Source organism: Medicago sativa, chromosome 2 (genome assembly GCF_051527215.1).
Source record: "Medicago sativa cultivar Bolivia chromosome 2, Bolivia_mono, whole genome shotgun sequence".
NCBI classification, from domain to species: domain Eukaryota; kingdom Viridiplantae; phylum Streptophyta; class Magnoliopsida; order Fabales; family Fabaceae; genus Medicago; species Medicago sativa.
In genome coordinates, this window is record NC_140750.1 from 21,359,648 (window position 1) to 21,370,186 (window position 10,539).

At 35.3% G+C, this 10,539-nt stretch overlaps 2 protein-coding genes across 4 annotated transcripts; one reads left to right on the plus strand and one right to left on the minus strand.

The window, feature by feature from the left end:
* LOC146945453 (mitochondrial thiamine diphosphate carrier 2-like) lies at positions 1-7,104 on the plus strand. Of its 3 annotated transcripts, none has more exons than XM_085743781.1 (8): positions 1-287; positions 390-536; positions 2,989-3,105; positions 3,338-3,449; positions 3,814-3,941; positions 5,176-5,328; positions 6,389-6,529; positions 6,669-7,104. In XM_085743781.1, exons 2-8 carry the CDS (start codon positions 417-419, stop codon positions 6,885-6,887), a joined length of 990 nt encoding a protein of 329 aa, XP_085599907.1. In that variant the 5' UTR covers positions 1-287; positions 390-416; the 3' UTR covers positions 6,888-7,104. The 3 variants fall into 3 exon arrangements, with proteins under 3 accessions (XP_085599907.1, XP_085599908.1, XP_085599909.1); XM_085743782.1 differs by having other exon boundaries at positions 394-536; XM_085743783.1 differs by lacking the exons at positions 1-287; positions 390-536 and adding an exon at positions 2,080-2,104.
* A 297-nt stretch (positions 7,105-7,401) lies between these two features.
* LOC146945454 (dynein beta chain, ciliary protein) lies at positions 7,402-10,480 on the minus strand. The gene is made up of 3 exons (XM_085743784.1): positions 10,082-10,480; positions 8,867-8,991; positions 7,402-8,068 (listed from the first exon to the last, which is right to left on the minus strand). Exons 1-3 carry the CDS (start codon positions 10,260-10,262, stop codon positions 7,778-7,780), a joined length of 597 nt encoding a protein of 198 aa, XP_085599910.1. The 5' UTR covers positions 10,263-10,480; the 3' UTR covers positions 7,402-7,777.
* Positions 10,481-10,539: the final 59 nt, after the last annotated feature.

Consider the following 10,539-nt stretch of genomic DNA (forward strand, 5'->3'; position numbering starts at 1 on the left):
GTCTTTCTTTCTTTCATTTCACCCCTTGATCATTCTGACCAATCGTAACTAGTATTTTTTTTTCTTTCTATTATATAATAAAAAAAAAACCACAATTTTTATATTGTTTTTCAATGGCAAAGAAAGAGTAACGTAGTTAATTAATTAATTAAAATCATTATTATTAATTAATATTCGTCTCTGCTAAACTCCTGCAAATTCTCAGACGGAGGAAGGAGGTTACATCGCCGCCATCTCCCCCTCTCTAAAACTCCAATGTCTTCTTCTTTCTCCATCCTCACTCTCTGGTACGTTTCACTAAACCTTCTCTACCATTTCTTGCAAATTTATGATGAACCCTAATTTTTCTCAAGCATTGGTTAATTATTCGTGGGAATTGTGTGTTGTAGATAGATTGTAGTTGGTGGTTGGTGGCAATGGAGGAGGAGACAAGTCAGTGGAAGCAAGCTTTGATTAATTCATCAGCTGGTGCTATTTCTGGTGCTATTTCACGTACAGTCACCTCACCTCTTGATGTTATTAAGATTAGGTTTCAGGTCTCTTTCTACTCTTCTTCTTCTTAGGATTTGTATTTGTTTCGATAAACTATTTTATTAGATGCTTATGCTTTAAGCATTTATCATATAAGTGTGTTGTTTCTATAAAAAAAACATAAAATAAAGTTATACTCTTTTTGCATAGACTATGGTTTTGTAAGCTATCTTGGAGAACTTATGGAAAACTGATAAAAATTGATTTTAGTTCAAAGTGAGTTGAATGTGAAATGGTTTATGTTTGGATATATTTACATGATAAAAGTGAGTTGATTAATAATAAGTTTGAGTGTGAAAATCATGCTTGGAGTCCTAAGCTCCAAATCCTAGCTTCAAGTTAGAATCGATTGAAGAAGCAAAGTCATTCTACACGGGGATGTCTAAGCGTGTCAAAAATCAATTCTATACCTCTAAATCAACTATGCCCCATACAAATTTTAAGCCAAACATACACCAAGTAGAAAAAAGTTTTTGGACATGTCAAAGGTTTTGTGCATGTTTGTATTAATGGTGAGTTTGGCAGAATCAGACTCTCCATAACGATTTTAGCAAAACTACACTTTAAAACTTCAACAAAATCATTTCGTCAAACTCGCTGTCAATTCATACTCACACTTCACCATTTACAACCATGTGGTTGTTTGTATTGGGGGAAAAGTGTGGGTTTGTGTTGAATTAATGAGATCAAAAAGTAGATAGTCAAAGGCAGGGAGGTTCAACATATGGTATCATGTATTTGACTCTTTTCTCTCATCCCTTTCTTTTTGAGAGACATGTCTTTGTTTGGAAAGTATTGTTGTTTATGTAATGGATAACATACACATGAATCCACATCTCTAGTGCGGCTACTTATGTATAAGTTATTTCTATAACAAGAGATAAAATAAAGTCAAATCGTTTTCGTATAGACTATCAGATGTTTTCATAAGCTATTCGGGAGAGCTTATGGACATAAGTAGAAAACAACTTATGGACATGTCGAAATTTGTTTCTATAAGCTCTCTCAATTTTTTTTAGAAGTGTTTATACCCATAGATAAGCTCAAATAAGCAAATCTAAACAAGCCCTATATGAAACTTGGTTTGGATTGGTGGTGAGTTTGGCAGAATCACACTGCCCACTGACTACTGTGATTTTAATAAAAATTACACTTTGAAACTTCAACAAAATCATGGTACTACCTTGGTTTCGTCAAACTCAATTTCAATCAGTACACTCACTTCACCATTTACAACCACTTATGGGGTTGTTTGTTTTGGGGGAAATTGTGTTGAATTAACGAGATAAAGAAGTAGATAAGTAAAGGTATAGAGGTTCAACATATGGTATCAAGTATTTTCTCTCATCCCTTTCTTTTTGAAAGACATATCTTTGTTTGGAAAGTATTGTAGTCATTTATTTGACTGCAAATATTTGCTTGAAAATAATTTTCGATGTTTATGTGATGGATAACATACACAAGAATCAACACCATATCTGGTGTGGGAATGTAGCCAAGATCGAGTCCCAGCTTGTAGGATCGCACGATCTTACGTGCCACAGCACCTCGACTGTGCTTCGACTTTACTCTGGTTCGGTTTTACTCTGTTTTTTTTGTCATTTTTCCTCTGTTTCCTCTGTGTTTTTTTTTCCGTTTTTCCTGATTCCTCTGTTTTTCTCTATTTTGTTGCTTGGTTCCTCTGTTTTTCCTCTATTATCTCTGTTTTTATGCTTGGTTCTCTGTTTTCCCTCTATTTTCTCTATCTATTTCTCTCAACTCTATCGACAACCTTCCGATCCTACTTACGAACCGTGTTACGTTCCTCGTGTTTATGTTCTTTCACCGGCCGACTGATCCTACGTAGGATCTCGATCCTGACTACATCCGTGTGGCAATATGTCTTTATGAATACTGGTATTTTTTTATGGTTAGAAGAGCTGATTTTACCTGACATGCTGAGGCCTGCTTACAGATTAGCTTGTATTGGTAAATTGAAAGAGCGTGGCTATCTAGCACTAGCTTGGACTATGATGTGCTTTCTATGCCTGAAGTCTAAATGAGAGATTCTGAATTTCAAGCTAATTTTTTTTCTTACATGTCTGATTGAGAATAGAGTTAATGTTGTTTTCCCCCATTTCATTTCCATGTATCATTTAGTTAGATTACAAAGGGTCTGTTGACTATTAAAAAAATGATATTCATTCGCCGGTGATCAAAAAGATTTTCCATTTGCTTTACATTTCAGGTATATCAGTCATTTTTCTGTGATTGGCATCATTTTACTAAAAAAAATGTGACCTCAGGATGATTGCATTGACATGGGACTGCATGATAAGATTTGTGTTGCATGTTAATGTCTAGAAGTTTTGCATGAGATTTGAGGTTCTTTGGTTCATAACTGGTCATTGTTGCTTACTCTATTATCAATGTGAGTAGCATTACGATGCTATAACTGTTATTCACATTCATTGACAGGTTCAACTAGAGCCGACTTCCTCGTGGACGTCACTACATAGGGATTTGTCTAAACCCTCAAAATATACTGGCATGTTTCAAGCAACCAAAGATATTTTTAGAGAAGAAGGCATACGGGTATAATTCAGCTTCTATAATTTATTTTTTTAATTTCCCCTATACTCTACTTCTCTCCTTCAGTAACCTGTCTCTGTTCCCATATCCCTTGAAAAGGTTTTGGACTTTGGCTGATGGCAACATTAGCATATGAAACAACGCTTGAATTGCAAAAAAGGTCTTGTGGAAGATTCACGTCGACCATTTTTCTGTGGAAAAATGTATATAACCACTTTTATCTGGCATATTATAGGGATTTTGGCGGGGTAATGTGCCAGCTTTGCTCATGGTTATGCCATATACAGCTATACAGTTTACTGTTTTACACAAATTGAAGACTTTTGCCTCTGGTTCATCCAAGACAGGTATCCTAATTTGTAGCATATTAGCTTGATGAGCAAAGTAAACACTAGGTGTTTGTCTACTAAGTTTTTTTTGGAATATGGTTTATGATAGAACGTTATGGCGTACTTTGATCCATGTAGCCTTCCCCACTTAGTGGGATAAGGCTTGGTTGTTGTTGTTGTTGTATAAGTTCTTCATGTTCTTTACAGTATAATGTTAAATTAAAATTTTCTCTCAATAATTTATTTATTTATTGTTGGTACAATTTACTACCATATTTTTTGTGCCAATGTTCACTTTCGAGATATTAGTGATTAATTAATTACTGCTGGGTTTCCTGTTCTGGATTTATTTTGTTCATTGTTTTAATTCCTGTTGCTGCAGAGAATCACATAAATTTGAGCCCATATCTATCCTATGTAAGTGGGGCGGTAGCTGGGTGTGCGGCTACTGTAGGGTCATATCCATTTGATCTTCTTCGAACTATATTAGCTTCTCAGGGTGAACCGAAGGTATGAGGACTACATAAAATAATCAAGGTTATTATGAGATGGTTTTGAAATAAATTACTGTCACATATATTGGTGTTTTAAAGGCCAGTGAAGGAAAATTCAAGCAGTTATCATGATCAACCTACATTCTCAGTCTCAACTTGCATTTCCATGCTTCAAGCCCAAAGGCTATTGCCAGAGGGCATTAGAGATGTAATATAAACCATTCATGTGTATTCACATATCAACTTAAGCATTTGGGATAATTGATTCATGTCAACTCTTTTTTCCAGTTTTAGGGTGGGAGAGGAATGTTCACCTTTTTTGCTGCTCGTCTACTTAGTGGTATTTCACATGGGATTTGTCAGATCTTATCTCATGTATTATTTTAGTGGCATAAAAGCTAAGTTAAATCTTATGTTTAGTGATCGCCTAGAAAGGCACTACAACATGGTTGTTTGTTGTAATGGCATTAAAGAAGTGCCCAAAATCTGTTTCCCTAGCCCTAATCTTAAAATGGTTGTATGGAATATACCCCACCCTTAGATTCATATGAGATTATAACCAGTAATGAAAAGGGTCTTGGCGCAATGAGGAGTTATTGCCATGCGACTGGAAGGTCATGGATTTGATTCACGACATTAATATCTTGCAATTGCAATGTAAGACTGCCTATGATAGATCCAAATACATTTGAATCTTCCCTAAACCTCACAATCGTAGGAGCTTTATAGCACCAATTTATCATTATTATAATCAGTGATGAGCTAAGAAACATGGATACTATCTATTTTTAAAATGGTGGGAGACATGACTGTCATGCAACACATAAAATTAAAAACAACTATCATATGCATAATTAGCCATAAATCTAAAATCCAAAGAAAGAATAAGATGAGTTACTGTAGAAATACTGAAATATTGTTATTTATCTAATTATTGTGGTATTTTAATCTTAATTGGTATGGAAGTCCAAAAGTAAAAAAATGTAAAATATAAGTAGAAGTGTCCATAAAGTGACTGCACAAATATGTATTTGACACAGCTATGACATGACAACTACTATTTGCTTCATTTGTAATGCACTTCGTTTGTGTTTCACCCTGCAAATAGGTGGGGGGAAATCATCTTCTACCCTTAGACAATATAGCTTTGACCTTTGAGTGCATAGTCTGAGACTTTTATGGTCATTCTGGATTTTTTAATTATTTTTTTATTTTTGTATTTATGTTATGCTAATATTTCCCTAGCATAGGTTTATCCAAATATGAGGTCAGCATCCATTGATATTCTCCAGACCCGTGGGTTTCGAGGCTTGTATTCCGGATTGTCACCGACACTAGTTGAGATTATACCTTATGCAGGCCTACAATTCGGCACTTATGATACATTCAAACGTTGGGCCATGGTAAAATTTCAGTCCTTGAATTTGAGGTGTCAGTTTTATTTAGTTGACATAAATATACCCTGCATGTATTGGATGTCATTTCGTTGTTGTGAAACAATGCTATGGTCTTATATTGTGCAGTGCTTAATATTCTAGTCTGCTTTTCCTTGTCTTGTCCCATCATATTACAATCTTCATTGATGTGAAATAATCCTAGAAGAACTGTAATGTCTCAAGATGCGTCAATTAGTTATTTGCAATGATAAGTTATTATTTGTTTACAAGGGTTACTTTATGTTGTCTCGTATTTTCTTCGCATGGTTGAATCTTACAGCAACCGAAGTCTTTTCATACTACATTGGATCGATCGCATGGAACAAACAATGTTGTGTCATTTCTTGTATGATATCTACGGGAATGGACTCTCATGTGTAATTTACACATGAGAGAGTGAAGTGTAATCTATGACCATTCAAACTCCATCTAAATTCTTCATGTGTTTCTCTCTCTTAATGAATGGTGAGAGATTACACTTTACTCTCTCATGAGAGGATCCATTCCAGATATCTACATATCTCTCTTGATAGTTTCCAATTATTTGGTCTTGCTCTTCTTCTAACACTGTTGAATCTTCATTTCACTTTTAGAAACTGCACCATTAAGTTGGTGAATTCTACTGTGCATACTTTTCAGAACTATGTTTAGAAATTATTTTTCACCGCTGGGATACCCTAGAGTTTTTTTAAAATTTTTGCACTAGCTATTTATTCTGCATCAGCAAACCTATACAACATTTCGTATTCTTATTAAAGCTGTGTCTTAAGCTCTACGCCATTAATCATGTTCATCTCTAACACCTAGATTAGGAGTTTTCGGTCTGCATTTCTTCATGATTAAAATATCGTAAAGAAAGTGGCTGACGAAGAAAGGAAACATGGAACCGTTGATACAAATTTGGTTCGCTTGTAAATTGCAACATCCATATAGATAGAGTTGGGTTCCGCCATAGGGCTAATCAATGCTTTGATTTTACTTTCTAGCTATCAATTATTTGATCCCTGTTCTTTAATATTGTATATAGGCGTGGAACCAAGTTCAATATCCAAATACTGCTGCAGAAGAGAGCCTCTCTAGCTTTCAGCTTTTCCTGTGTGGGCTGGCTGCAGGAACATGTGCCAAGCTTGTTTGTCATCCACTTGATGTAGTCAAGAAAAGATTTCAGGTAGATTTAGAACGTGGAATACAAAAACATAAAACTAAGTAAACTTGTATTGGCCTTAAGCTGGTTAAAAGATGTCAAAAGTTTTTATCATGTCTTCATGTGGATATACATATGGATCTTCATTCTTTGTTTGCTGCAGATTGAAGGTTTGCAAAGGCATCCAAGATATGGAGCTCGGGTTGAGCATCGTGCATATAGAAATATGTTTGACGCCTTGAAACGGATATTACAGAAAGAGGGTTGGGCTGGTCTGTATAAGGGGATAGTTCCGTCTACTGTTAAAGCTGCACCAGCTGGTGCTGTAACTTTTGTTGCATATGAATTGACATCAGATTGGCTGGAGTCTATTTTGACTTGATTTTTTATACACTCCAAGATAAAGGAGTGGATTTCATTGTTTTTTTTTAATCATGCTGTCTCACTTATTTACCTCTTGATAGGAATGAATCACGCGGTATATGGTGGTTTAATTCAATCAAAATATACCTGATATGATTCAATTTACTTTTCAATATAGAAACAGTTTAAAATAAAAGCTAAGATGTTGCATTGCGACACATTTTACTTTGACTAAATGGTGTGCTTCAGCTACTGAGATGATTATTATTCTTGTAAATGTGATTTTAAATTCCAAATCTGAAATTTCCACAGCATTTCCTTCTTTCAACTTTATCTCGGACAAAATCAGGGTTTTAAGATTTAGCATATGTTTTGCAATGCTGAAATTGGACGTAGTTCATATTCATATTTTTGAACTTCAGAGCCCCCCAAATGGTTTCAGTATTTTGTATAAAGTGCCTTTTTCCAGATAAAATTCAAGCTCAATATGTGAGTGATACAATCACACAAGTAAAATCTTAATATGATCCTAATTTATAAAAGATAAGAACCTTCATTAAAGCAGATTGTTGTGAAACACAGAAAAATGAACACAATCTCAACCAATGGGTTACAACCCTTATTACAATTGCCTCTCAAGTTAATTTCCATCACAGCAAACAAATTTAATTGTTGATATTAAAAAAATCTTTATAAAAACCAAGTGCCTGGGCCGCACTAGTGTTTCTTAATACAGTGATTACAATTCAATAATGACCTGAGGCTAGAGTACTCGGCATTCACTTATCTGTTGAAAACAACTAAGTATACTTTTCAATGGGCAAAACTTAATCCAAACTTCACTTCAAATCTATTTAGAACAGCCTTTAGTCAGATAGGAAGCAATTAGCAATGCTGTCGTAAAGCCATTTATCTCAATGTTTTGTTCTTATCTTCGCTTCTTCCTTCTGGAGGATGAGACAGAAATTGCAAGATTTTCTGAATCTGACCAACATCGACCCGGAATTTTTCTGCGATCTGATGAACATCCATAGGCCCATTGTGATCATCAGCCTTGCCTTCATGCAAGAGGATGATATGGCGCAACTGTGCTACATTTAAAGTGCCTGCAGGAACCGGCCTTTCCTCATAATGACCAGAATTTGGTTTTGTATTTCGCAACTTTGGCATGGGCCTATTATACTTTTCAACCACAGATGCCTGTAAAAATATTATCAAATTGTAAGATGAGTTTGTCTCAGTAAACTATGCACTAAACAGTAAAAGCAATGCATTGACCATTGAAACTACACAGTCATTGAAAAAAAAAAGTTTGCAGGAAACTTCCAAAATGGTTCTCTTGGTAAAATAAGCTTGACCCAAGCAATCCCAAGTATGCTGCAAAGTTTAGTCTAATTGTTATGTTCCTATAGCATTGTCCCAGTACCATGAATAAAAATGACAGAAATCATAAACTCGGCATTTACTATGAACAGTGGAGAGATTTCTCTATTTATTGCAATATTATAAACATAAAGTATACAGCAAAGTATTTTAAGCAAATATCAGCTCGTAACATACAATCAGAGGTAGGATTACTTTAGCAGATTTCTTCTCATCAAAACTATCTTTGAATTAATACATGATAGGAAACTATGGAATCGTCTGATATATGTAACCAATCCTGGCTTGGAGGTTTATTGTTTGTGTTCCTTTCATCTAACAGCACAAGCCAACATACAAAAATGGGATTTCATCACTCTTCAATGCTGATAATACCATCTTCTAAGCCAGCATACAAAAATGTTTATTGTTTGATACCATCTTTCATTTAATACAATTCCATTGTAGAAAGGTGAAGACAAAAACTATAAAATGTAAATATAAAACAACTGTAATGTTAGAGTTCAATGGTGTAAATATCAAAATGGGTAAGCATGCATTACATACAACATTAAAATAAAATTACATCAACATCAACTCTATAAAAGGGAGTGAAGGTAACTTCCACAAACTCACCTCACCCATTTCTGGTTTTCCCCCAGGCTTTGATGTAATCCTACCAAGCATTTGACCAAGCATAGCATCAAATTTGGGATCTTTTTCTTCTAGGACGTTGTCCAAATTAGCACTAGGACGATCATCTTAAGTCAACACATGAAAACACCATCAACAACCATGAACTATGAAAGTAGCATTACAAAACCTCACAAAGGTATATAGCAAACACACAATTGTGACTAAGGGAAGACTTCACAGTTAAAAATAAGCTACAGGCCACAGCTAGAAAAGAGTGTAAGACCACATCATTGAATATTGCCTGATAGAGGAAGAAAATGAACACAAAATTGAAAATATACTTCTAAATAATAGTCGTTGCAAAGACTATATTAACATTTTTCTTTTGTTACAAGTGCTTGATGAAAAGTAAATTCAAATTGGCTCAAAAGATATTTTTCTTCAGTTAACTATTCTAAAATTTGATTGAAATTTGAAACATAGTGTAAACTATAGTTTCACCACCCCTTTTTCTACTACCTCTGTTGCACGGAAAGTTCTGACTGAAGACGTGTCCGGGTGTCTGACATGACACGACAATAACACTTGTGATTACATTGAATTATGTAATTTTCTCAAAATTTTGTGGATGTCAACGTGGCCGTGTCAGTGTCGTGCCCGAGCTTCATAGTCTACTACCTATTTCTAGCAAAACCAAGCAGGTCCTAGGGCATGGATATAGTTTCATGCGAAAAGATACAAAGTCTATTTGGGTTAGCTTATTTTTTAAGGTTATCTACTGATATAACTTATAAGCACTTGTGTGGCTGTTTGGGATCGCATATGAAAACAACTTATGACATAACCATAAGTTGTTTTCAGCTTATTTCCACAAGCCATCCAAGATAGCTAACAGCTTATAATCTAAATGAAAACAGAATAACTTTATTTTATCCTTTGTTGTGGAAATAACTTATATGATAAGCAAATGTGCTATAAGTGCTTAATGAAGTTGTTTATTTCAACTGAATAAAGATATTCACAAACCACCACATTGTTCAGGGCCTTAATCTTTGAAGTACCCAATTACATTTTCGAATATCTGGCATAACCCTAACAAACCAAAGATTAAAACCCGAAATAAAGAGAGAGAGAGAGAGAGAGAGAGAGAGAGAGAGAGAGAGAGAGAGAGAGAGAGAGAGAGAGAGAGAGAGAGAGAGAGAGAGAGAGACTAACCATCGTTCAATGAGTCTTCTACTCCTTTGACAGCCTTTGAGGTCTCCGCCGCCTTGTCAGTGGCAACCTTGGACGGCGGTGGTCGGTGGTCGACGGCGATCTTCGGTTTGGAGAAGGATGACGTGTCAGTTTCGGATGCGGCACGGATTCTGCCAGATGCTCGACGAAATGCCTGACCCATTGTTAAACTCAGGCTTATTGTTCTTCGCTACAAAATTCGATTGATTAATTGGTTATTATAGTTACAACTGTAAACATCATTTTGAAAACGAGGAAAGTTTGTAGTTGTTGTAGAAATAGAACCCTGCGGTTTGTGTTGTTGTTCGTGTTTACAAAGAAAAGCATCAACTGAGCGTGACGTGGCCAGAGCCTAGAACCCAAGTTTAAACAACATCAAATCCTCCTTAATATAAGAAGATTCAATGTTGTGGAAAAACCCAAACTGGTCATCCTATACA

What these genes read in the sequence shown, in the direction of transcription:
- LOC146945453 (XM_085743781.1), top strand. Translation starts at nt 417, where the DNA reads ATGGAGGAGGAGACAAGTCAGTGGAAGCAAGCTTTGATTAATTCATCA. An exon ending in TTAGAGAAGAAGGCATACGG is followed by an intron (nt 3,106 to 3,337) that starts GTATAATTCAGC and finishes GGCATATTATAG; the next exon opens with GGATTTTGGCGGGGTAATGT. An exon ending in CTTCTCAGGGTGAACCGAAG is followed by an intron (nt 3,942 to 5,175) that starts GTATGAGGACTA and finishes TCCCTAGCATAG; the next exon opens with GTTTATCCAAATATGAGGTC.
- LOC146945454 (XM_085743784.1), bottom strand. Translation starts at nt 10,262, where the DNA reads ATGGGTCAGGCATTTCGTCGAGCATCTGGCAGAATCCGTGCCGCATCC. An exon ending in AGAAGACTCATTGAACGATG is followed by an intron (nt 8,992 to 10,081) that starts GTTAGTCTCTCT and finishes TGTTGACTTAAG; the next exon opens with ATGATCGTCCTAGTGCTAAT. An exon ending in GAAAACCAGAAATGGGTGAG is followed by an intron (nt 8,069 to 8,866) that starts GTGAGTTTGTGG and finishes ATATTTTTACAG; the next exon opens with GCATCTGTGGTTGAAAAGTA.